This window comes from Clytia hemisphaerica, unplaced genomic scaffold, assembly GCF_902728285.1.
Source record: "Clytia hemisphaerica strain Z4C2 unplaced genomic scaffold, Clytia hemisphaerica genome assembly, whole genome shotgun sequence".
Taxonomy (NCBI): Eukaryota; Metazoa; Cnidaria; class Hydrozoa; order Leptothecata; family Clytiidae; genus Clytia; species Clytia hemisphaerica.
The window spans coordinates 537867-565679 of record NW_027104429.1 but is presented as its reverse complement, the minus strand read 5'-3'; the positions used below and the strand labels follow the sequence as shown (position 1 = coordinate 565679).

The 27813-nt window shown below is 34.0% G+C and overlaps 2 protein-coding genes across 2 annotated transcripts in view; both read left to right on the top strand.

The window, feature by feature from the left end:
* Positions 1-8267, top strand: part of LOC136820555 (SWI/SNF nucleosome remodeling complex component-like) — a 28096-nt gene extending 19829 nt beyond the window's left edge. The window contains exon 19 of the mRNA XM_067076744.1: positions 7773-8267. Coding sequence (XP_066932845.1) covers positions 7773-7941 — 169 coding nt within the window. The 3' untranslated portion in view covers positions 7942-8267. The remainder of the gene's footprint in view (positions 1-7772) is intronic.
* Positions 8268-13726: 5459 nt separating this feature from the next.
* On the top strand, positions 13727-27813 carry LOC136820572 (transcriptional enhancer factor TEF-1-like). The gene is given in 12 exon segments (XM_067076760.1): positions 13727-13842; positions 14055-14356; positions 18779-18843; positions 21631-21681; positions 21990-22031; positions 22034-22126; positions 23315-23515; positions 24724-24867; positions 24979-25149; positions 25331-25389; positions 26041-26275; positions 26930-27813. Coding segments are annotated over 11 exon segments (1299 nt in total). The 5' UTR covers positions 13727-13842; positions 14055-14232; the 3' UTR covers positions 27044-27813.

Sequence of the window (27813 nt, the reverse complement as noted above, 5' to 3'; positions counted from 1 at the left end):
ACACCAACCAGATTATTACAGGTATCTTCTCTTATGTAATGTTTACTACTCTCTTGCTATCTCCTTGATGATTAAAAAGAATCAGGCATTTTATCAGAATAATAATTATAACTTAACGTGTGCGAAATGTGTTCAGGCTTTTATAATCGACAAAAAGATTTATTCAAACAGCAAGAGCTTAACTAGATTATCCTTTATTTGTATTGTTGGATATTTTGATACTTTTTTTGGATAAAATTATGGTCAAATTTTATATATATTTGTTGAGCTTTTTTAAAGGAGTCTCGAGATCATGCTCAGTTTTTTTAGTTTATACCAGACGACATAATTAATAATCAAACTTTTCAAAGGTCGCTGCACTTAAATTGTGAGTATTCGAATTAAGTTCGACAAACTTTGACAGGAAATGTTCAACAAATTCGACCAAAACTCTGTTCAACAAAGTTTGACAACAAGAAATGTTTGACAAATTCGACAAAAATTCCGTTCAACAAAGTTCGACAGTTGAAAACAAAACCAATTCTTTCAACGGTCACACTCTCTAAGAGAAAACGCAAGTTCAGATTTATTATTTTATAGTAAGTGAGGACAGCGATAAATTCGAATTTCCCACTGTAAATTTTTTGTTCAATATACCGTGAAGTCTGGTAACTTGCATCAGTGGAGGCTAACATGCATAGCCCTCCAATGAATGACCTGTCTGGTCCTTAAAATACAAAGTTAAATCAAAACAAAAATGGTAGAGTAGAGCTGAGAGCGAAGCTGCGTAGTTCATTTGTTTTTAAATTTTGCTGCTTTAATTGGTCAGTCATTTGAGGGCTATGCATGTCAGCCTCCACTGATGCAAGTTACCCGATCTCATGGTAAGAGCAGTGCGTCACAAACAGCCATATAAACAAAACTCAACATTCTCACAAAAGTTGTCTTTTTGATTTCCCAAACATTCGTCTCAAGCGTTCCCTTCCACAATAATTTATGTAATTGCAATTGCGGTCAGTCCACAGTCGGGTTCAACATATACACGTGTTTTTATTTACGTGACCGAAGTGCCTACTAAAACAATCCGGGGGTAAATAGCGAAGCAACACAGCATATTATTCGTAAGTATCTTTTGGCATTGACAATCAAATACAATATATTATACTATATTTCCTTAATTCAAAAATCAAAAATTCATTTTTCATTCGCGAAAAATAAAAATAAAAGAATAATGAATTATATTACATACTTAGACGCCCCCGTCTTTTACTCTCATTTAATTTCCAATCTCGGCACGTGCAAACGCCGTCCGCCCATAAGCCACCCAATCAGCTTAAATCACTTTAATTTTAATTGTCCTTAACATTCAAAAAATATATTTAAAATTATGAGTTATAATAATTACAAAAACAAAAAGTTTGATACTTCATTAGTGAAATATTCAATAAATTCCTGGTTTCAATTTTCAGTGGGCGTTCTTCTAGGGGTTCGTTTATCGCGCAATTTTTGCGTCACACAAACTTCTCGGCGCTCGTAATAATTATACATTGCCAAATTTGGTTCTCCATTGTCGAGTCAGGATCGATGGTGACGTCACCTAAGCATAAAAAAAGGATTTCGTCAGTTTTATGCATAATTAATTTGCGAGATTCTATTCGCCGCGCGAGCGCACTTTTCGTAACTAGTCCGAGTACTTTCTTTTACCGCGGGATGATGGTAATTTTCATCTTCGTTATTTTTAAAATGAAGCACAACCGAAAAAAAACGAAACTTCAGAAAGTTGCGTATTTCCAGTGAGTAAACGACTCTGACAATTAACAAAATTGATGATGATGATTTTTTTTCGGTCAGGCCAATGTCTCGTATTGGGGGTTCTAGTCTTGAGCCCAAAGCCTACGCAGGATTGCAGCGTTTGGGTAAACGAGACAAAACTCTGAAAAAGCTGGTGTTTTGACGCGCTTCCGTGCTCTCGAAATATCGCGGTTTGAGACGCACTGAAGAGTAGGGGTTTGTAATTTCAAATTTTTGCAGCGGCTTGGTAGCACATGCCGGACTCAGAATCGCTGACAAATAACTTTGGTGGTTCAAGCCGGGCTAAAATCTACTATTTTGAAAAAGTTGTCGCAAGGCATTTTGAGCATTCTCCATGTTGCAGCTTGTATCTGGGTTTTGTCTGATTTTGCAATTTTCTTTTGCCTGTTCCTCCTGGTAAAATTGAGCTAAAAAACTCAAATTTTGTACACAATTTCAGAATATCATAATGATTAAAAAAATATACAATAAGACATTTTAGTACATTATCTATGAAAATTAAGCCATTTCAGTCCAAAACGTTTTAAAAAGGTTATCGGCACCACCTGTCAGGCACCATCTTGAAATAGCCTCATTTTGGGAAAAACAATTAATGAATTATGATCTGCATCTGAAAGTGAGTTACTGTACAAAATTTCAGCCAATAACTCTAAATTGTTCAGTTTTTATGGACATTTTTATATACAGATTTTGCATTTTTTGGGTGCTGCTGAGGCTGCAGCCGCTCTGGTTGCAGGGAAATTTTTTCGAGGCTGGTTTCTTTTTAATTGGACTTTTTATCATTTGTTTTTGCTCCCTTTTAGAGCTTTAACACATGTTTGTTAAAGATTTTTCAAAAGTTTTATTTTTACATAAATAAGTGTTAATATAAACAAAAATGTTTTTCTCTTTCTCTTTCTGACCAATCTTGCTCCACATTCGTGCCAATTCAATATAAAAAAGCTTGTAAATTAAAATAAACCAGCTGCGCTGGAAAGTCAGCCCAAAATGCTTAGAAGGCTTAGAATGATTAATAGGAAGTACAGATAAGAAATCTGGCTTTGTTAAAATCTGAGCAGCTTGAAAGAACGTATCTATTTGCTTGAAACGTTCAGAAGAAAACAGAGCATAGTGCATAGTGGAATCCGTATCCAATGCAGAAGTCGGTGAAAAAGATTTATTCCGGATAGAAGAAATAGTCTACAAGTAGTATATAACTTTTAACATTATTCGAAGGAAAAAAATTTCTTTGATATACTCACTTTCTCCATCTATGCTTTCTCTATAATTAGCTCTCTTTATTTACAATGCAAAAGCATCTTTTATTACCTATTGGATATGACGCAAAAAAGAATCTTTTTTCTCTTCTTTTTTTCTTATTATTAATTATAAGGCTTCTTTTTATGTTATGTGTTTTTTTTCTTTTCTTATTTTATCTTGCTAAGAAAAAATTATTTTCGCGCGCTAAATAATCCCGAAATCCTGTTTCCCGAAAATAATCCGAAATCGGAATTAAAAATGAAAGTCTTAACGACGACGACGACCAGCGGGAAAAAAATCGTCGAACCGATTTGAAGAGTCACCGGGGCTGACTAATTAATGAGTAAGCAAACGATTTCACTCTTATTTAGAAGCAAAACTTTTGATGCTGGGCCTTCATGCCCTTGGGCTTCTTGTGAGCTTTTAAACTCAAAATTCACTTTTCGGAAAGTGTAAAAAACAGGTAAAAAAGGGGTATCAAATTAGGTATTTTTAGACGTTTTTGATATACAGTTTTTGAGAAAATTCCTTGAAAGTGCCAATTTTGATAAAAACTAGTCTTGTTTTAAACAAAAACTACTTTCAAAGGTGTTTTTAATAATTATTAATGTCATAAAACTCGTTAAATAAGTCAATTTATAAGAGATTTTCTAATTGATTGCATTAATTTAATACCTCTTTTTTACGTGTTTTTTACACTTTCCGAAAAGTGAATTTTGAGTTTAAAAGGTCATAAGTAGAGAACTAGTTGGTCAAATTTAAAAAGTGATAGCTCAAATTTTAAGTTAGGATATCTACTTTTTAAATACCAAAACTCCGAGCACTTTGGGACATTTGTTCGGCCTCAAGACGCCGAGAAAGGTCCGAACTTTTTCGTGGGTCACCCGGTATTAAACTGTAAGAGTAGTATGGTTGAAAGTAACGGCCGGAATCTTTGAGTCAAGAAACTTGGAATTAGTTTTTTGTAATTTGAAATGTTAAGGTGTTTTGACATTAGCAGATGCTAAGGAGGCGCAACCATGGTTTGCGCCGACGGGCGAAAATTTCAATATTTTTCACCACTATTTTAGCTAAAAGACACTTTGTTTTGACAAATTTCTTTTAAGAAGTACTTTTTCAAACCACTCTGATGAGCTGTGAGAGCCACTAATCTACTTCCCTCACCTAGCTCAATGTTACAAACCAAAAGGGCAAGGCGATGATGCCCAAGTAATGCCAATATGAAATGTAAATATATCACATAAGATAAATTATGAGTTGTCGGCTGTAAGGCCGAAAAATTTTTGAAATCTTCAAACGTAAAACTATGAAATTAGAATTCCTACATTTTCTCTTGAGTTTCCCCAAAAAAATTGGAACCCCCCCCCCTAAACCCTCAAAAAAAGTTTGGAACCCCTCCCCTAAACCCTCGAAAAAAATTTCAAACCCCCCCCCCCCCCCTAGAATCCTCCACCCCCCTAGTAGATACTTTATGACCGCTCCCTAGCTTTCATCATCAGGTAGGTCCATTCAGCATCTAGCTTGTTCATTTTTCAGGAAGCTTATAGTCAGGTAAAAATTTAGTGGGAGAAGAAAATTTGGCTCCTCGGAGACGGTAAAGGCCCTGAATTTGGACTTATCTTCTTAGCTCTAACCCTATTTTTATCAGGGGGGGATGTTTTCCACCAGGCTGGTACTCTTTTGCTAATAGCTCACTGAAAAAAAATTTTAACACTCTGAAAGTTTTTGACTTTTAATATAATCCTATTAGCAGCATGTATACCAAATTTTACAATTATACACCGACCAGATCAGGTTTTATGACTTTTTTGTGCAGGCAGATCATAAAATCCAGCTAAAACCCTGTAAAATCCCCAAATCTTAAATTTAGCATAACTTTTGATCTAGGCATCCAACTGACTTCAAATTTTGACAGATTTTAGGTATCAATAATAAATATTAAAAAATATTTTAAAAATTTTCATAAACTGCTGACATCATCAAAAATGACGTCATTGTTTTTTGAAAAAATTTACTCATTTTCTGCATAGATTTTAAACGTCAATTTTATTAGTATGATAAAAACCGGCAAATATGTTAAAGATATTTATTTTGGCTTTTAGAAACTCCATTCGTTTAACTTTAATTGCTATTTTATTGAATAATACTTTTTCATTGGTCAGCGATAATTGTGAAACTTTGTGATGACGTCATCAACCCAAATTTTTTTCTATGAATTCCTTTTATGGTAGAGAACATTTCTGCCAAATTTCAAGTACACATCTTTTCTAGATCAAAAGTTATGCAAGGCTGGTGGAAAACACCCCCCCCCCCTTTAGAATACAAAATCCGAAAAAGCCTGATAATAATAGGGTTAAAACAAGCCTCTAATTTTTTGTCTCAAGTCTTTTTCTTTCTTTTTTCTAAAAAGGTTGCAAATATTCTGAAAAAAATCCTGCAAAACTTGTAAGTAATCGGAAGAGTCGATATTTTACCTGAATAGCCTGAATGTAGGACTTTTAGACAGTGTTTCGATTGTTTTAACACGGTCGAAATTTCATTCAAACAAAATAAGTGCTTCTTTCTTAGGATGTACAGTTTTTCTTTGAATTAAGGTATTTTTTTACAATCAAGGTCATAATATTTGAGAAAAAAGGAAATTCCCACGAAATCTTATAGCCACAAACAATTTGGAAGCGCTCTAACTAGAGTTTTAACGCTAGCCTTGAGATCCAAAATGTTCAAGAATAGTCCATTAAGGTCCCAAATTAGAATATTCAATTACATTTAACAAAACTTAAAAGCGACTTTGTCGCCAAAACTTCAAATTTCAAGAAACGAAGAAATAACCAAATTCTCAATATATTTTGACGCAGATATTAGGGGAGTACAAATTTCCCAGAGGGGTACAAATTTCCTGGAAAAAAAGGACCGGGAGTATTTATTTCCTGGGAAATAAGTACTCCGGGAGAACTTTTTCCGGGGAAGTACTTATTTTCTGTTACAGGTTTTAAAACTTAAGACTCCGGATTTTTTGCGTGTTTTGCGTCTTTTTTAGTTTCCAAGGCCTGGAGATCTATGGTTTTGGTAGGTCGCCGAAGTTTTGAAAATAGCTTTTCCATGTGATAGAGCTACTCAAACTGAGCGATAAAAAGCCTCCCTAGCTGGACTGTTTTGTAGTGATTGATAGACAGAGACAGTTTTACCACGATTCTGTTGATCTAGGAAAGTTGAGATGTATTTCTGCTAAGTTTGAAGGGCTTTATCATTTTGAAGACACCCAAAAAACTCATTGAATTTCAGACCTTGCAATTTAGATTGAAACCCAAAATGCGCGAAACTGCTGTTTCTCGAACTTGGTAACATTCAGGTTTTAATTTGGCATCCTCTAAATACACAAGTTGCAAAATTAAAGTCTGAAGACAAATCACGCTTTTACTCGAATTTTTTATGTGCTTGTTACATGACATATGTTTTTTATTGGTTCGAAGTTATTGACACTGATAAAGTTATCAGACGTAAGTTGTAAAGCAAGTAACATGGCAATAAAATCACGTGAACTTTTTTGAGTGATCACATATTTTGAGTGCCTTGATATAATTTTGCAACCCGTGTATTGCCATAAGTTGACCAATTTACTTAGTAAAGCTTGTTCCAGGGCGTCTACGAGACTTTGAAAACCACCTTGGAAACTATCAATTTTCTGGGGAAAAACCTTTGAAACCTTGAAAACTCGTTAAAAACCTTCAAAAACACTTCTTCATATTCAGTCTATTTATTTATCATGCACCCTTTTATGGATAGGGCAGTGGCTAGTCTAGGTGTTTTTCTCGAATGGAGAAGTATAATATAAGTTATTTTTTGCCCAGCAAAAAACACAAGTGGTCGAAAAGATCTGACTTTGTCGGGGCCTGTGTGCGCAATTAACAATTGACGAGAAAAGATTTGACTTTCTCGGGGCCTATATGCGCAATTAACAATTGACGAGTCCGGGCTAAAAATCGAATTATCTGACTTACTATTGTGTGCATGTGTAAGAAAAAACCACATATAATTGATACCTCCGAGTGATATGGTCAAATCTTTATTTATTTAACTCAAAAATCAGTACCTTATCGGCCCTTTTACGCCGGCCCTTATTGGCGTTATTTTTGGGCCCGTGGCGTAAAAAGGGCCAAGATTTTGCAATTTTTACCTAAAAGTGGCATTAATCTTTTACCATTCTTTCTCAATTTAAAGGATTTTAGGCATGATTAACGAATGAAAACTATCCATTTTTTTACTCTATATCCAAAACTTCACGAAAATCAATGATTTTCTACAGTTTAATACTGAAAGATGACAATTTAATTCAAAATTTTAGTTAATACTTACTGTTTTGAAGCCTGAATAGCGGTTTTTACAAGCTTTGGCGTTATTTACGGCCCTAATTGGCGTAAGCCCAAAATTAGGCTGTGGCGGAATAAGGGCCGATAAGGTAATTAATTCTTTGTTGCTCCCCCGACTCAAGTTGCTCTAAATATCGGAAAATTCACTCCTGTCTTGGATTTAATCCATGATCCATGCTCCTGTAAATTAAGTTGTATAGCGACTCTGCAACGGAAAAAATGTTGACACTATCAAGGGCATTTACGTTTACGTTTACGTTTACGGACATTTCTTTTTCTTATTTTTTTATTTTTCATCCACTGGCCACGGCCCACTACCACTAGGTGAAATCTCTAACTCAACAGTTAAGACATCTCAATCTTTATATTTTACAGGTTCCTTTCAAAGTATGAAAGTCATATTGCACAAGTGGCCATGTCCTCCTCCGAAGCTACCCTGGCTGCTGTGGACAGTTTGTTTGAATTTAACAACCAGTCCATGCTTAAAGATGATATCGATTTGTATGAAAGTGATGAGGAGACGATCATTATGGCTTCCAGTTAATCTTAATTCTTTTATGTCGTTCATTTTCTATGCTCTTGAAATTCATTCAATTTTGTTAACTATAGAAAGTTTTACATTTGTCGAAATTAATATTTGCGCCATTTTTAACTTATTAATATATATAAATATAAATATTTTCAAAGCTTGTCGCTCATCTTTTTTAAGAAAATCTATGGAAATGTATTGACAATATTTTATTTTATCTTCATAGTTTCAAATATTACGTATTATATATTTATTTCTGTTAACTAGAATAGTTCTGATAACATGTTGGTGTTGAGGCGGAATGAAATAATAATGAACGGGAATTTTTCCAACAAACCGAACCCGACTTTCCAAATCAGCCATTTGGTGGTTGTTGTATTTTGTTTACAGGTCAATTAGAATTGACAAGTTTTGTTTTTAAAACCCTTCTCAATTTGGGGAGGTCGTTGGGGACATCTGCAAATTAGACTATAATAGGGGTTTCTTGAGATAAAAATCTGTCCTTTTTTAGAGCAGAGTGAAAAGATACAGGTCTTTTAAAAAATCATATCCAAGTTAGGCCATAATCGGCTAGCATTTGCAGATGCTCTGACTGTTAAAAGAATGCAACTTTGAACACAATGTAGTTTATTAATTAAATACCTGAAATACCATTGCTAAGGTATAATCTGAAAATAGGCCTTAGGGTGTTAACGAAAATGCCTTTATTTGAAACCTTAATTTGGAAGGATCGTTCTCAAAGCTTTCCAATTTGTCAATGAAAGGATTTCTTGGCTCGTTTATTGACTTTTTGTTTGAAAATATTTCGCGGATAAGGCCTTTCCAAATTTCTATTGAGACTTAAGGGGTCTGACCATAGTGGGTTTTTAATATTTGCCACTTACAAAATAAAAAGTTCTACTTGATGTAGCCAACAAAACTGTGGCATGTTATACATATTCTGTTAGGCCAATTATCCGTGAGTCTGAAAATTTATTTATATTTATATTTATAAAGGCAATTCTTTGTTGAAAGTGTTAAAGAACCTAAAACATAACTTTTATGTTCAAATACTAAAATCAATTTTCCGACTATGGTCAGAGCCCTTAATTTCACGAATGATACCCAAAACTGCGAAATCCGCGAAATTTTACCCCATTAAATTATTCTGGCCTGTAAAATACACAAATAGTTGCCAATTTTTTCCCCTGAGATGTTAAATTGAATTTTAACCTATAAACTACCACTTTATAAACCTACCTTTAGATCTTTGTGTACAATCTTTGTACAGCTAGACCTAGACCGTCTCCTTCTTTGCACTATAGAAATCAATGGAAATAAAGTGCTTGTAAAAACACTTATCCGAATAATAGTGGATGGTCTAAAACACGAAAAGCTCTTCTGTTTTCCTTTCCATATACCTCGTTATTGTTGATAATGATTTAACGTATTTATTTCTATCGTATGTTATGCTAGTATTAATGTTTTTCCCAATAGTTGTAACGTGCATTTCAAAATTTACTTTCCTCGTGTTGATCCATTGACTTTAAAGCCCCGAAGGTGCTAGACCCGAAACTCCTGGATGGGAAATGAAGCCAAAACGCGTGACCCGCGTGCTTTTCACAAAAACGCCTTGTAAATTAGACTACTAGTAAACCACGTCGTTGTATTTTGCTGCAGCTTAAGCTTGCAATGGGATTCACTACTATGTCTATGTGTTCACTCATGGAGGTAATAAGAAATAGATGGAGATTGAACTCCTTTTATTTCATTGTACCTATCATCGGAAGCAAACGGCTCCTTGATGGGGCCCCTTGATTGCAATGGGAAAAAGTGATCAATTTTGTGTGCACTCATGGGAATATTTAAGTTCATAAAATACTGAATAAAAAGATTTTGGATTTTTAACAACTCAATATTGTGAGATAATTATATGGTTGGTTACATTTAGCTTAGATTTGCAAGGGACGAGCGGGCGATAAATACGATGGCCCAGAAGGCTCAAAACACGCACTTCTAGTTTTTACGCACTTCCAGTTCTTATAAAATTTGTGAACTAGAACTGCCTAGGGTCAATGGCCCAGAAGGCTCAAGTGACACTGCGCATTATCTGGCACCCGAGGTAGAAATTTTCTTCCGACACGCTAAAGCTCTGAAGGTCGGGAAAATTTATATTGGCCCGCTCCTTTAGAGCTTTAGCGTGGGCGGCCGCCAATACGCCATCGGAATATCAGATAACACTGCGCACTTCTGACTTTTTGTCAGGGCGGGAAATTTCCAAGCGAGCGGCCCGCGCGATGAAATTTTTTTCGGACTTTAAAATGAATGCCATTGGACCACCCTAGTGCATGAAAACTAGAAAGTGTGTGAGTGTGTTTTGAGTCTTCTGCTGTTAACGCCAAAATAACTCGAAAATCCGAGAATCTACAGGAAGGAAAATAACTCGATTCGAAAATTTAGAAGAAACGAAACCGAGTTAAAAAAAGAGAAATAATTCGAAAATTTAAATGAGTTAAGATACCATCAGAGATAACTCTTTTAAAGTCACGGAAAAATAACGAGCTACAAAATTGAGAATGACGTCATATGGAAGGTAACAAAATGACGTCAAAATTTCCGAAATATGACGTCATAGCTCGGTTTTTTCGTAACTCGTTTTTTTTAACTCGAGAAAAATAACTCGGGATTTCCGAGCCTCTTCGCTATTATCATCAACTCATTTATTACAATTCGGTATCTATTTTGCTGACCAGAACGGCTATCTTTCGAGGGGGGCTTTTGCGTCTCTAAAACATTTTTAGAAATGCGCAGTGCCGTCACAAAAAAACTCGGAAGTGCGCAGTGTCTTGTGAGCCTTCTGGGCCATGACCCTAGACAGTTCTAGTTCACAAATTTTATAAGAACTGGAAGTGCGTGGTGAGCCTTAGGGGCCATCGTAGATAAATAATAACCCCGCTTTTTTGTAATCGCCCTGATGTAAACAAGAATTTCTATTGGTTGAAAAGTATCGTACGACTACGTTTGGGCTATTTTGAAATGTTTTCAATGAACCTCGGGGTTATTAATCCCAAATCACCCTCTAAACCATGTTATTACTAGTACTAATAGCTTTGTTGATCAAAATAAGAAAAAGCTTGCCGTAACAATCACAAAATCCTGTATTTCTAAGGGTCCCCTCTCATAAAATCATCGATAAATTTCAAAAAGAATTCTATATTACGATTAGGTAACCTTTTAATTAATCATCCATCAGAATTTGAAAGCCTCCTCCCTTCTAGACCCTTCCTCCCTTCACGTCGTAATTTTCAAGGAAAATGTGCTGAAACTCTCAAAATTTGCACAGTGTTCGCCCAAAAATACATGGATATGAAATCATAGAACTATTGTAACCTTACTTTGAGAAAATTATTTACATTTAAAGGGACATAACAGTACTTGCGAAATTTGTAAACAAACTGTATGCAGCGGATACAAAATCAAAATAACAGTACTTGCGAAATTTGTAAACAAACTGTATGCAGCGGATACAAAATCAAAACAAATGTCACATGTCAAAATAAAAAATCAAACCAAATATGGCTAATTTTGATTGTTCAATTGTTTTACAAGTTTGTTTTGGACACGTGATTTTAATTGTTCTTTTTAATGACACGTGGTTCGCGCAATGTTTACATTTTACTACTGTAATGTCCCTTTAAGCTTCCAATAATGGTACATAAAAAAAGCCGCGCTTTGAATAGATTTATTATAATTATAAAAGATGTCAACGACCATTTAAGGTCATTACTGAGACGTTTTCTCTCCATCTTTATTACCTTCATGGTTCACTGAACCACTCTCTCCCGTGGCAATTTCTATTTTTTATAAGAACTCTTTATAAAGCACTATTCCCGCGTTCCTGTATATAAGACAGACGCTTGCTGGTCTAACCATTGAGTTTAAAGCCCGAAGGGCTAGAGTTCAATCTCTAACCTTTCTCAGACAAGAAAAAGTGAAGCCTTAAAAAAAATGCGCCGTATTGAATCAGATTGAATCTAGCAATTCCTTTGATTACGATTGATATTTTTTTCGAAATTTAGCGGTAAATTTTAGTTTTAATCTGTGGCGAGCCGCTCAAGGAATTCTCGAGTAGTTATTTTATATGTGACGTCATAATTTCAGTTTTTATGACGTCATCACAAAAATGAAAACTCGAGTTTTTTGCGTGCCTTTAGCTTTTCGAGTTATTTGGTATTTTTTAACTCGGTTTTTTTTCGTGCCTTTAGCTTTTCGAGTTATTTGGTGTTTTTTAACTCGGGTTTTGTTGTGCCTTTAACTTGTCGAGTTATTTGTTGATATATTTATTTAAGCGAGACCCGGAAAACCCGAGTTATTTTTTCCGAGTTACGGAAAACCCGAGTTATGACGTCATTTGCAGAAAATTATGACGTCACACTCAAATTTATAACTCGGTTTTTTTTCCTTCCATTAAATTTTCGAGTTATTTCATGAATTTTAACTCGGTTTTTTTTCCTTCCGTTAAATTTTCGAGTTATTTCAAGAATTTTAACTCGGTTTTTTTTTCTTCCTTTAAATTTTCGAGTTATTTCCAGATTTTAACTCGGTTTTTTTTTTGTTCTATTAATTTTTCGAGTTATTTCAAGATTTTTAACTCGTTTTTTTTTCCTTCTTTTAAGATTTCGAGTTATTTTTCTTCCTTGTTGAAATTTTCGAGTTATTTCCTTAGAGATTTTAACACAAATCTGCCCCTCTCTTCAGGTAACAAGCCCATATAAACAAGTCGAGTTTTCCATAAATCGAATATCTACTATAAAAATATAATGTAAATAACTCAAAAACTTTGAGGCACGAAAAAAACCCGAGTTAAAATTTATCAAATAACTCGAAAAATTAAAGATTAAAGGCACGAAAAAAAACGGAGTTAATTTTTTTCAAATGACTCGATAAATTAAAGTCACAAAAAAAACCGAGTTAAAAAACACGAAATAACTCAAAAAGTTAAAAGCTAAAAAAAAATCGAGTTATCATTTTTGTGATGACGTCATAATGACGTCACAAAACTAAAATTATGACGTCATACGTAAAATAACTTGGAAAAAAATAACTCGGGAATTCCAGGCCCCCGAGCTGAGGGGTATTTGCCGCCCGACTTTCGACTATCGGATCCTTTAGCGGGACTAAAAACCGTACCTCTTGTCGGGTAGAATTTAACCGGAATTTAAATACTGTAACTGTAACTTCCAGGGCGAAAATTTTTTTTGAATAGAGAGAAAAGGGATCCGGGATCCAGACTACAAAAGCTAGTACACGTTTTTTTTCATAAGAACAACATCCAAAGCGGGTTGCATGGGGGGCGGGGCACTCCTGAGCGACCTACCGTACGTGACGACGTGGGGCCAGGATCCCTTTTCCCCAAGCTAAGCTGCTTTCCAAAGTGCATTGTAGGTGTAAAATTGGGAAAATCTAACCACTTTCAAAAATTTTCAAGATTTGGCTGTTTTCGAAATGTTCTTAACTTGTTGTAATATTCTCTTTAAAAAAGCGTGTGCTAAACACGGAGGAGAGTCTCTCTTCTCTGATTACAATAATTAAAACTTTTTAACTTTCACGACGGAGAGTGTCGTGATGTTTTTAAAAATAGATGATGTTATTCGCTGTATCTTGAATTGATAATCCTTTTGTTTTAAATGTTTGCATTTTGGCCAAACGTACTTAAATAAATCACATAGAGTCTGTAGGCATTTGACTTTCGGAAGTTCGGCCAAGGACATATTGGTTTTATCATAATGTTTTCGTGTTCATTTTGGGCGCGCCGATCATTCTTGATAGAAATAGTTCACATTCTTTGCGAAAACAAAAGTAAACTTTTCAAGCAAAGATTTTTGAAATATTTCTGTACGTTTCAAACATTTGGAATTCTTCTTATAATAAAATATGGTATGTTATTTCTTCATTTTACAACGGGTATAGAACTGTCAATGCGTCCTAAAAAATATGTTATTTTCTAAAACCTTTCTAAAAAAGACATCGGTTCCTTGATTCCTACTTTTTTAGTATATTTAATCGAAAGACTCTACTTTTTAGAATTTCTACATTGATGTTCATGAATTTTTAATGCTGTTCACACGATTTCTCTCTCCTTTCCATAGAAAAAAAGTAGCAATTTTAGTAAATGTACTGTAGATGAATCTTTAACAACCATAAACAAAGTCTAAAATCGAACCAAAATCTGATCACAAAACATGGCGGATGATAAATTGAGAGAACATTCAGTTAGAGATCTCAACCAGAAATGAAAGAGTATCAGCAAGTACTGACCCTGAATCCATGGCTTCTGATGCTGAGGGTGTTTGGAGTCCAGACATAGAACAAAGTTTTCAAGAAGCATTAGCAATCTACCCACCATGTGGTAGAAGAAAAATTATACTGTCAGACGAAGGGAAAATGTACGGTAAGTGAGTCACAACGATTTTGTTATTTTAGTGTTTTTCTTCTATAATCTTTTTTTCATGTCTTCTTAAAAAAGAAGACAAGACAAGTATTTGATAAATGTAATCTTAATAACTGAAATATTTTTGAATTAGTAGGAGCAATTAAAAGTCTTTATGACAGTTAGATTCCTTGCATTGTACTAAGTTTTGTCAAATTCTTTCAAAACTTGCAAGTGGTTATAAAAACAAAAGGAATTTGATCCATTTTATTTTTTTTGTATTAAGTTATGCTTGGCTTTTAAGGAATTCTTCATATATAAATGAACTTATAAAACCTTGATTTATTGTGTGTATTCTCATTTTGTTTACTCACTTTAGAAAATTTTACACAAATATTTTTTTAGCTTTTGGTGGGGTTGAATCACATAACCCACCTAGGACAGTCTGGCATATCTTTGCAATTGCCTGGGGTGTAACTAACCCATTTTAAATGTGCAAAACATAGGCAAAACATGCTAATTTGACCTTTAAATAGAAAATGTACCTTAAATACAAACTCAAATCAAAACAAAAATGGTAGAGTAGAGCTGTGAGCGGAGCTGCGTAGTTCATTTGTTTTGAAATTTTGCTGCTTTGATTGGTCAGTCATTTGAGTTACCCGAATTCACGGTATCTTATGTAAAATATTCTCCAAATATTTAAGAAAAAAAACCATTTACCCAGTGGAATTTTACATGGTATTAGCTACTTACATTTTCTAGCCATTGCATCAGATTGCATTTCAACCAATTGCAGTTTCAAACAGGGGGGGGGTCGGTAGTAAAATCTCAGACATATATGAGTAGTAAAAGGATCTTTACGAATTTTTACATACCACCACCCAGACTCTTGGAAGAAGTATTTTACTACCCTGGTAGTAAAAGTCTTTGGGACAATTTGTCATGGAGACCACCTATTTTTTGGTTGCTTTTCGGACTGATTTTACAAAAAAAATTAAAGTCTTTTTTACATTGACAAAAAAATTCGAGAATTTATTGTTTGCAGCAAACAACTTTCTAGACAGGAAACCCACCTATCGCTTCACTGCGTAAACCTCCAAAATGTCGAATTCCTTGTTCAGCAGCTATTTCCCTCATCACTTTGTCAGTCAGGAACAGTCGCCTTATTAGGAGACACCTCCTGATTAGGAGACCCGTCTCCTAATCAGGAGGTTCACGTTTCTTAATCAGGAGACGGGTGTAATTATCTCGTGAAAGAGCAAACATAGATGATGCGATAGCGTTCCCTTCTTCTTTGAAGGGAATAGATTTTGGATTGCTTGAGACACTCCCGTTAATTGTTTGAGGTGCCTTTTATCCTTCTTAGAAAGGATTTTTGAATGTCTCTCTGAAAGAGACCAACAGTATTTGGACTCCATAGAACGGATGACCGTGATGAAAACGTTTGCAGTATCCATGAAGTTAAACTTTTTGCTTTTTGAATGGTTGAAATTACTTGTTCTTTAAAACAAGCAATCGTTACTTATCAGGATTCCCAAATCTTTTATAACATTTTTGCTTTCAATGATATTGCCTGATGGTGATGTATAGTTTTTTTGGTCCTTGATAAATTGATTTTGACCATATCTCAACAGTTCAAATTTTATGTCGTTAAGTTTCATATTATTGTTGTCTGTCCATTTGTAAATTTTCTCTAAGTCAGATTGCAGTAAGGCAACATCTTCAATTGTCTTGACTTGTTTTGTTGCACGGGTGTCATCAGCAAAGGACTTCACAAAGCTGTTTAAGAGATCTTTGTCAATATCGCCAATGAGTATAAGTAAGATCAAAGGACCAAGGACACTTCCTTGAGGGACTCCTGATAAGACATCCTGTGGTTTTGAGGAAACCATTGTAGGAAACTTTGGCTATTCTTGTTTTCATTAGAAAACTGAAAGTCCATCATCACGATAAATATCAAAGTTCTTTATGTTGTACGTTTCGCTTAACTTATAATGAAGGTAAATGCTGACAAGCTTGCACACTTCCGCACCTTCGAACTCGCTCGTCATAATCAAACAGGCTACCTTTTTTTTTCCTTTTCTTTTCCTTTCTTTGTCCATGCCTTACAATTAATTTATTGGCCTTTTTTCAACTTTTTTGAAAAGTAATGTTTTTGCATTTAGACCATAACTTTTGATCTAGTTGACCTGATTTGACGAATGACTTCTCATAATTTGAGTTTATCCTTCCTCTTTCCAATGCAAAAATATTGATTCTTTGTTCATAGAACTCAAGAAAATTCACTTCATTTACTTTACTACTTTTTCTGGGACTCCCGGTACACAGTACAGAAAATGAGCCTTCAGGCCTGATGTTACTTAAATATTTGATAAATAGATAGTACACATCTCAAATGATGTACCGATAATGGACCTAAGACCTTTTGCTACTGAAATTTAAATTGAATGATAGATGTAGATTTCTAGCTGAAATCAGTAATATAACGGTTTGTGTAAACCGCAGGTTACAGGTCGGAGGTTACAGGTTACAGCTTACAGGTTACAGGTCAACAAAGTGCAGACCGGAAAAAAGATAATAAGATCATAACATATAACATCAATACATAACGCATTAAATTACAAAAAAGTAATTTTAGTTATTATAAAATGACAATTGAATAGAATAACAACATAGTGACACTTACTTACAAAAATAATGACAAAATCATAAAATATGATGCCTAACAAGACAAAAGCACGAAAAATATTTATGATGCAAAATGTGATGTGGATGGTGTGAATGGATAAAAAATGGCACCAAACAGAAGCTTGCAAGGTCCCTAAGAGAGTGGTTTTAGAAGGATGGAACTAATTAATTATTCAGTTATTATTTTAATGTCTTAATGACAATTTTTGACAAAAATATTAACAGAATCATAAAATCTTATACAAGAAAAGACAAAAACACGACAGAATACAGAATGTGATGTTTGTGTGAATGGATATAAAACGGAACCAATCAGAAGCTTGTGAGGTCCCTAAGAGATTGGTTTTAGAAGAATGAAACTAATTAATCATTCAATTGTTATTTTAATGACTTAATGACAATTTTTGACAAAAATATTGATAGAATCACAAAATATCATGTCTTACAAGAGAAAAACACCAAAAATATTCAGCATACCAAATGTGATGATAACAATTATGGCTGGATATAAAATTACACCAATCAGAAGCTCGTGAGTTCTCTGAGAAGGTAGTTTTAGAGCGATGTGTTTTAATATATGTAACCATCATATTACATTAAAAACATTACAATATGTAATATACCTGTTATACGTATAATATGGTTTCAAATATTTTCTGGTCTGCGTTATACACGGCGCAAACTGCGAAAGATCGATAAAAGCACATGGTTAAATTTTGATGTGTGAAATGGTTTTATATGAATGAAATTGCTTGAGAATTATGTTTTTGATAATTCTTGTGTTTTCCAAACATTTTCCTCTGCAATGACATTGATTAGAGTCAACCTGTCATCACTGACCTGTAACCTGTAACCTGAGATTTACACAAACCAGTGATATAACACTGGTAATAAATTTGTTGGCAATTTGTTGAATTCACTCAAAATAGTTGAAAAGGCTGATTCACAAAAATAATTCCTGTAAATTAAAGGGACATAAAAGTAGTAAAATGTAAACATTGCGCGAACCACATGTCATTAAAGAGAACAATTTAAAAATCACATGTCCAAAACAAACTTGTAAAACAATTGAACAATCAAAATTAGCCATATTTGGTTTGATTTTTTATTTTGACATGTGACATTTGTTTTGATTTTGTATCCGCTGCATACAGTTTGTTTACAAATTTCGCAAGTACTGTGTCCATTTACAGTAAAGGTTATGCTTTGATTGAAAGGTCTGACAATACTGAGCCGGCAATATTTCAGAAACACTCATGTATGTGCACTATCTCAGCATTAGTATGCACAGACGTATGTAAAAACAATTGCAACAAGATTAGAAAATGTTTTTGAAAGTATAAAATATATTTAATAAAGACACATTTCTCACACCAAGGTGCCTCTATATTGTTGATACTCTTTCGAATCTTTTTATGCATATTGTATATTAGATAGAACATTTTCTATATTTAGATCAAAACCTTTGATTGTAAGTTTGCGTGAAATTACTTTGTTAATTTTTTTCTAATTTTCTCAAGCCTAATTTTGATTCGAATATTCTGCTTGGTTTTAGCTTAACCAACAGGGATCAAATTAATGTATCACATTTTGCAATTTGCGATGCGTTTTTGGATTACTTACAAGCTAAAAGTTGAAAAGTGATCCATTTTAGGATGCCTAATTATGCTTACCAAAAAATTGCGATGCACTTTCTATCCCTTATCTTGATGCCTGACCAAGTTTTTAATTGAGAAATGTTATATTATCTTTTAGGACGTAATGAACTTATTGCACGATATATCAAACTTAGGACGGGCAAAACCAGAAGTCGAAAGCAGGTATGTAAGAAAACACAGATAATTTTTAGCCATGATTGATTTCAAAATAGCCAGAATTTGCAATATTCATCATTAATTAATTAACAAGCAGTTAGTTATATATGTAAGTCACAGGTCAACAGTTCAAGGACTGTTAGTGTAAAACACAGGTCACAGGTCACAGGTCACGGGTCAGTGTTGACAGGTCAGCTTCAATTACTGTAAAACACAAAGAAAATGTTTGAAAAACAGTTGTTAATGTCAAAAATATAATTCCAAAGGTATTTTATTGATCTAGAACTATTTTAAAGCTAAAAATCTACCCAAGTGCTTACCACGTGATTTTGCGTTTTATGCCGTGTATAACACGGACCTGTAATACTTGTATTATATATTACATCTATATCACACATGTAAACAAAATATCTTTTCAATGTTATACGCATGTTACGTATGTTATATAAAAAGAATAAAGAAATATTTGAATATCGATCTCACCTTTGCTTTAAACAGCCCCCTATCAGGAAAATAGCTATTTCACAATCACTATGTTATATCTCATTTTATCTCCTGCATCACCTTGGGTATGATAACAAGAATTGATGAAAATAGTGTCAATGAGAGTATATTTTATAAATGTTTCAACATTTTTATCCCCTGCTTTGTATTTTTGATAAAATGACGTCACTATTTTCATCTCTCTAAATCAGCTCTCTTGGAGTATTTCTTGTTTTCAAAACCTGTCAATCTATATCCACTTGCAATGTCAGCATCCTATTATGCATGAAGAATATTTTATTGTTAATTGGTGTAAAAAACCTCATACTTTTGAGATAACATCATTATTTACATAATTTAAGTGTCATTTGTTGTCAATATTTGGGGTTGATGATTTGTCATTTAAGTCTCCTAAATAACATATTTTGATATTACATTTGCATTACATATAATATTTTCAGGAGCTTATGTTATGAGTTGTATGTTAAGAGTGCGTTACAGTTTTCCGGTCTGTAATTTGTATGACCTGTGACCCATGACCTGTGACCTGTGACCTGCGTTTTACACTAACCGGTTCAAGGATCAGTGCTGACAGTGCTTTAACTACTGTAAAACACAAAGAAAACACTTGTTATTGTCAACAATATCCTTCTGCAAGTATTTTAATGATCTGTAACTTGTTGAAAGGTCAAAATCTATCTATGTGTCCACCACATAGTGGTGGAGTAGAGTATGGAAAGGGGCTCAATCCCATTTCTATCTTGGCATCCCCCGACTTTCAAAAGTGTCCATCCCAAGGTTTTTTAACTCAATTCTTTAAGATGTCAACTGGATTTTTACTCCTTATCTCCAATTTTGAATATTTTTTGCCAATTCCGAAATTCTGCGAAACTTTTTTGCTGAATTCAGTTTTTCTGCACTAAAATTGCCCAATTTTCCATCTCCAACTACCTTAAGACATGAACATATAAAAGACTGGATGTCTATCTTCTATTGTGTCTTTGAAGCAAGCGTAGTTGCCGCCTGTATTTCAAAATTGGTATAAAAAATCAGACAATATTCCGTCACAATTTTGTTTCTTAAAATTACTTAGGTAAAAGGATTGATAAAGCTTAAACATTAACTGTAATTCACAAAAGAATTATTCTAAATATTTTCATGAGTTTGCAGTATATTTTTTCAACATTTTTCAACGCAGAAATGCTGAATTTCAACTGCATGTATATTTTTTAATCACTTTTGTCACTCCAATAACTTTTTTTATGATATGAAAAAAATAATATGCCAAAGTTGAGAGCCTGTGTCATAAGATTATCATAATTTGAATCCCATACTCTCTAAAATTTTTGGGTCCAAATTTAAAGATATTAGATAGTAATTAATCTTGACAAGCTGGACGATGATTTTGCCTCTGTTATCTTTGTTATGATAGAGATAAATGACTTGAGAAGAGTAGAACAGCAGAAACTTTTGTTGAAGTTTAGGCATTGTAAGCGAGGTATTCCCAAGAGGTATATCATCAAAACTTATTGTTACATTTTATGACTTTAACGAGGTGGGAACGAAGCTAGCAGTGTTATCTTCGAAAATACAAAGGAGATGAATGTCCAGTCGTTTAAATGTTCATGCTTAAGAGTTAAGAGAACTAATTTTCGTGGGAACTAACTAGTTTTCGCGATTTTGAGTGTCTAAAGTGCAATTTTTTCTAAAAATGCTAAAAACTTCTAGGAATATGCAAAAAGTGGGTGTCAATCGTGAAGATTTAGTTCCGCAAATTGTGCCAATTTAGTACCCTCACATCGCGAAAATAAGTTCCGCAAGAAATTAGTTCCCTAAGTTAAGGTAGAGGGCTTTTTTCACATGTACAGAAAATTTTACTTAAGATTTCCAAGAATGGGGTAAGGTATTGTTTGAAGGCCTTAATAAGTGAACTTTGCTTACATTCATGCTATGTAATGTCGAGGAAGTTCCCAAAAGACAGCCTTACAAACGAATTTACATGATCAAACTTCTGAAAGTTCTTCAAAATTTTCGTTGAATTCTGCCACTTCGTTTGAAAAAAGGGCCAATTTCCCTCCAACCCTAACTAATAAAACTCCATCTGGTGGTAGGTATTTCAAAAATTTAGATTTGTTTGCCTAGCGATTTTTTCAATATATGGCAATACTTTTAAAAGTTCTGCCAAGTTTCTTCACATGTTTTTATAGAACCTGGAGAAATTAAAACTTTTGCCAATATAGTAACTCTGTTCTACTCTTTCAAACCATGCTTTTTTAAACTCAAAGTTCTCATCTCCTTTCTTTTTATTAGGTTTCAAGCCATATTCAAGTTCTTGCTCGCCGTAAGGCCAGGGACATACAAGTAGGTTTAAAGCATGTAATTTATTTATTAAATCAGTGCCAGAAATTTTATATTTATCTCAAAATTCATCCATTATCATTCATTTATATCAAGGCTCGTCTTTCCAAAAGGATTTTGGTCACCTCATCTTGTTCAAGCCAGTTTGAATGAATTTTAAATAACTAATTCCTTTTTTTGCATTATTAAGTTTTGGCAGAAAATTTTCCAGTTTTTTAGATTAGGTGCCACTTTTTGTGGTGGTTGACAGTTGATAGTAAATGCTCTATACAATTCAATGTAAAATCAAATCTGAAAACTGTATTTTTCAGGACTCTCAATCAAAAGACAAGGCACTTCAAGCAATGGCCAACCTAACTTCTTCACAGATAGTATCTGGAAACAGTTACATCCATCCAAATTGCTGGAGCCAGCGGTCAAGAGAGAACTCAATTTGAGCCCACAAAATGTAATACTTTTTGGATCTTTGAAAAAGTGAATGTTGAAAAATTGCAAAAATTCGGGTGTTCCTAAAAGGTAGGAAGTAGCCCAATTGGGCTACTTATTGGGGTACCCCTTTTTGTCCTAAATTTTACAAACTGATGCTTAGTTCATGATAAAATGATACTAAAACCTTCGATTGATCATTTACAAAAATCAGATTTAAGACTGCCATAAAACTTAGGTCGCAATAGTTATTTTCCCAAAGGTACTGAAATCTACAATTTTTTATCATGCCATGGTCAGAGACCATGTTGTCTTCCTTCTTCATATACTCGAAAAAATAGAGACCAGAATAATATTTCTGAAAAACGCAGAACAATGTAATATGTTCTGTTCGATAAAATGAAGGATGTCGCGAAAATATAATTTCCTTTTATTTTAATTTTAATTTTATAAGAGTCTCTAAATTTGGTGTTAAAAGTTATCAGTTTGCAATTTGATCATTTTGATCTTTTATCCTCTCTTTTCGATCTTTTGTGTTTTAATTTATTATGTACACAAGAACATATTGACTTACTTCAATAATCTGAGTAATGTTATTAAATTTGAAGTTGCTACCCATATACCCTGTCACAAAGCTCTATTTCATACACCATGTGCTTTGACCACATGGTAACATGTATCTTTGAATATCTTCTGCATCATGCAATAGTAATTGAATTATTTTTCAGATTCTTAACTCATGGCCTAGCAGATGACTTTCCTACACAAATTTTCCGTTATTTAATTCTGGTCTGTTGTAAATAAAATGGGTACCCCAATAAGTAGCCCAATTCGGGTACCCTACCTTTTAGGAACACCCAAAAAATTCTGAAAAAAAAACACGAAAAATGAAAAGATTTACTAAATAAATTCTCAAATTTTAGTCTGGATACCAACTTTTTGGTATTTAGGTACCCCGTGGTTTAAGTTTTTTGGGTATACCACCACGTCACTAAACATCATGATGTCCATGATGACCCCCCCTGATTCACGAACCAAAGTTTAGATTTTTAGATTGACAGCTAGACATATGTTAAGATTGTGAGCAGGAGCAAGGTTTTTAAGGGACGACAAAATCGACAATCCAACAAGTCTAGGTTAGCCAATGTTAACGATATTGATATAATCTCTTTTTAGATTTTGATAATGATAACAACTATTTTTTTATCAGTATTGGCCATCTCCTCAAAATGGTGTACCTCCTCCACCTGCACCGCCCATTGGATATCCGTTCACAACTGCAAGTGCTTTTTATGCCAGTACCATAACACAAGCTTCAACCACTTCCCACGCGCAAGGCATCAATTCCGACAGACATTCTTCCTCTCGTACTTTAAGTAATCCAACTTCACCAACTATTCATGATGGACCAGTATGTAATTTTTATTTATGGGATCCTTCTACAAAAATTAATTTTTCATTATTACATCACAAAAGGGCTGACTAAGCTGATTCGGATGTTACTTGAAAATAAAGACTTTGAACGATTTTAAAAATTTTAAACTGAAAATTAATTTTTGAAGTGATTTGCTTCATGTTATAAATTCATAGATTGCACCCCCACTTTTTTAATAGGGGGTGCCAAAAAATTTGGGAGCCTTTGTAGGGGGGGGGTACCAGGTGGGGATCAAATAAGAATGGGGGGGGCTGGAAATGTTGATCAACTCAATCATATACAAATTGTCACGGTCTGTTTTCAAGTAAAAATATGTACCATCAAAATACAAAAGTGTATCATGTTATTAAAAAACGCTAATTATATTTTTATATTGCTCAGATTTTCTGCATAAAAAGGAGGGTAAGGTTTCATTAAGATGGGGTATGGATATAGCTATAGGGGGATGAAATAAAGCTAGGGGGTTCTTACCCCTCTGTAGCCTAAATCTAGACTGATCCATTTAGAAATATTTTGCGTAATGGACTGTTCCATTAAATTTCCATACGAACTTTTCCATAGAAAAAAGAAGATTCTTAGAAATGTGTGGATAACCCCTGGAAAATGGCAAAATTTGCAAAAGAACCTTTGGAAAAATCATTTTCATACCTTGAAAAAGTGAGGGTGGATGAACTAATGTCAGTCTTTTATCCCTGGAAATCTCAGAATAACCTTTATATGAAAAATACTTTTTATACCCCTGGAAGTACTTTATACCCCTGGAAGTACTTTATACCCCTGGAAGTACTTTATACCCCTGGAAGTACTTTATACCCCTGGAAATGTTCGTCCATCCCCTGTTTGGATATATGGTGGAATGGCCCAATATGTTTAAAGGGACATAACAGTTCTTGCCAAATTTGTAAACAAACTGTATGCAGCGGATACAAAATCAAAACAAATGTCACATGTCAAAATCAAAAATCAAATCAAATATGGCTAATTTTGATAGTTCAATTGTTCAATTGTTCTACTACAAGTTTGTTTTGGACACGTGATTTTCATTGTTCTCTTTAATGACACGTGGTTCGCGCAATGTTTTACTACTTTTATGTCCCTTTAACGTGCACTGATATTTAAAAAGAAACAATTTTTTGTCGGATGCTGTTTTGAACAAATACCTGAAATTTCTTATTTTCTTTTAGCCGCCACCATTACCACACAGTTCCAGTCTGCAACCCAACAACACGACCTCTAGCCCACCATGGCAGACAAGACATTCCCAAAACCAAATGCCACTTCGCTTACTTGATTTTTCTGCATATATCGAAATTGACAAAACGGAAAGCGTAAGTATCTTATATATCTTATCATCTCCAAACTAATGACTCAAAGAAAAACATTAAATGAACTATTGAATGGCCTATTTACCTTAAGTTCATTACTCTTCTCTTTTTTAGTACCACAAGCATGTCTTTGTAAATTTGAATAACTATCGCATATTTGAAGATCCTGGAATCGAATCAATTGATATTCGACAAATTTATGACAAGTTTCCTGAAAAGAAAGGTGGTTTGAAAGAACTTTACGAAAAGGGACCTCAAAATCTCTTCTTCTTGGTCAAGTTTTGGGTAAGACTACTAAATTTTCTTAGGGTTAGAGCTTTACAAGATCTCTTAATAAAAGTGTTTTTTGACTTTTTTTTACAATCCACACAACATCCGCCTAAAATGTAGCAATAATCTTTCTTTGTAATTAATTTCTATTTCCTCAGCAGTAGTGTGGAATATAGTCCTTTCCTTTCTTTCCAAGGCTGATTTGAATACGAATATATCGGATGATGCAGCTGCTGCGTACAGAGTATCCAGCACGTAAGTCACCTTTCTTTAAACACATAATGCTCAACGTGATCTGTACAAGACCATAAAGAAGATAGAAAGAACCTCACTTACACGCTTTTTTAAAGAAATTTTGGCTTAACCTGAGATTCTTTTAAATTTTTATTATTTCAAGCAATAGAGCTATTGTTATGGGGCTAAAATCTGAGCATAGCTTCAGCCAGGTTTCTAGCTCCCCCCAACAAAGTAAGGTCCCCCCAACAATTTAGCTCCCCCCAAAAATTGCCTTGTGCTAGGTCCCCTAACACTTCAGGTCCCAAGATAAACTAAAACAAAAACATTGTGTTTGTTCTCCCGTCCCCGTAGAGAGAAGTCAATAAAAAATATATGCGAGTACAGTACTGATAAATGAAAACTAAATTTTACTTGTATTAATATTTATGTTTACAAATCTTTTGCTTTTTATATTTGATTTAATAGTAAGATAAGACATCTTTTGAAATTAGCTGAACAGCCCCCAGAGTCTCAGTCAGATCATCTAGGCTCCCCCCAACAATCTAGGTCCCCCCAAATATTTTGGTAATTTTAGCCCCCAGGCTCTTTAAAGGACAAAATCTGATCTCTGAGCCCTAATGCTCAAAGCTTCTATATCTTAAAACTCTTCACCTACTTTTTTTACCCTAGATATGAATCAACAGAAAATATGACGATCACTTGTTCTACCAAGGTTTGCTCTTTCGGTAAGCAAGTTGTGGAGAAAGTGGAAACGGAGTTCTCATCTTACGAAAATGGCCGCTACGTTTACAGAATTCATCGGTCAGCCATGTGCGAATACATGATCAATTTTATCCACAAGCTCAAACATTTACCAGAGAAATTCATGATGAATTCAGTCCTCGAAAACTTCACAATTTTACAAGTATGTGTTTTATTTATTGTCTTCGTCTTGTTTTGTAATCCCTCTTGGTTTGAACGTTTTCTTGACCCATTAGTCGGAAGTATTCCTGCAATTATGTTGATACGATATCGAAGTCAGATGTAAAAACGGAATGCGGTATACGTTAGAGTTTTTAAAAGTGAAACCTTTAAACCTCAAACGGTTTTCCCCTTACGTCTCTAATGGTCTCTATAACAGAAACGATTATTCCAGTGCGCCATGGCCATTGAATTATGAGAGCTTGACAGTAAACAGTTTTAGCAAAACTACAAAAGGATCTTAGGATCCAAAGTTCCAAAATGGTCCAGTAGGGCTTGAAATATAGCCTAGAAACCAATAAATCCCTCCCAGATCGAAATAATCGATGAAATCAAGTTGAAGGCATGGAATTGACATTCTTGCTCGAAAAATGGTAAATTAGCCAAAAGTGCCAATATATTATGACACTGATTGTAGATATAACGTTTCTGTAATGCCAACAAATCTGTTGTTCGAGTTATCAAAGCTATTTTGGATCAAGTTGATTGAGAAAGTGATTTCCGTAGATCCTCCGGTACAGAATTAAAAATTAGGTGACCGGCAGTTGCTTTACTTGCTGATGGGGAAAAGATTTTGAATGTTTTTTATCCATTTCAGGTGGTAACAAATCGACAAACTCAAGAGACGTTACTTTGTTTGGCTTTTGTTTTTGAAGTTTCTTCAAATGAACATGGTGCACAGCATAATGTTTTCAAATTAGTCAAAGATTAAATCTTAAATAGCTCTATTTTTAACTTTTACCATTATAAATCAGAATCAGTGTTGTGAAAAGTTGTTATTTTTTCTACGCGAGTAAATTTTACGCAAACATATATTTTTGGAAAAAGAAACTGTATAGATAATTAGTACCTACTTTTGTAAATATCTAGTGATGGAATATGTATTTTTCTCGTTATATTTTCCTCATTTTAAAAGAGGGTTAATGCTTTATTGATAAAATTTTATATTGAGTACGATTTTAGAGGTGCAAGTAATTCCGATCTCTTCTCTATGTTGGCTATTATTGAAGGTGCCTTAAGAGAAGAAATTTTAACAGGAAAATAAATCGACAGATGGGCCATTTCTTCAATTTCGGTGCAATTTGATGAAATGATTTTTGACGAATGACTTTTTATTTGTGGAGAGCAATAAGAGTTTTTTTCTATTTTTGCTATATTTGGTTGAGTTAGAGGAGGTTTAACGTCCATTAAGGTATATAAGTTATTATGACATAAAAGGCAAGCTACGGAAAATCCATTGTAGAGAATACACTTTTTCTAAATTTGAAAATTCATTTTCGTGGATAGGAGTTCCCGTATTTTTCCATAGTTTTCATAAATTTTTCGATAGACCCTTCCTGATAACACCAACAACAAATAAGAACGGGATGCTGATCTATTTTTTTAATGACTTTATCTTAGTGTTTTAGCTAAGTATAAAATTTTGTATCAGTTAGTTTTCAAAGAGAAATTTGTTAAAAGATGTACATTTGGAAAACTGAA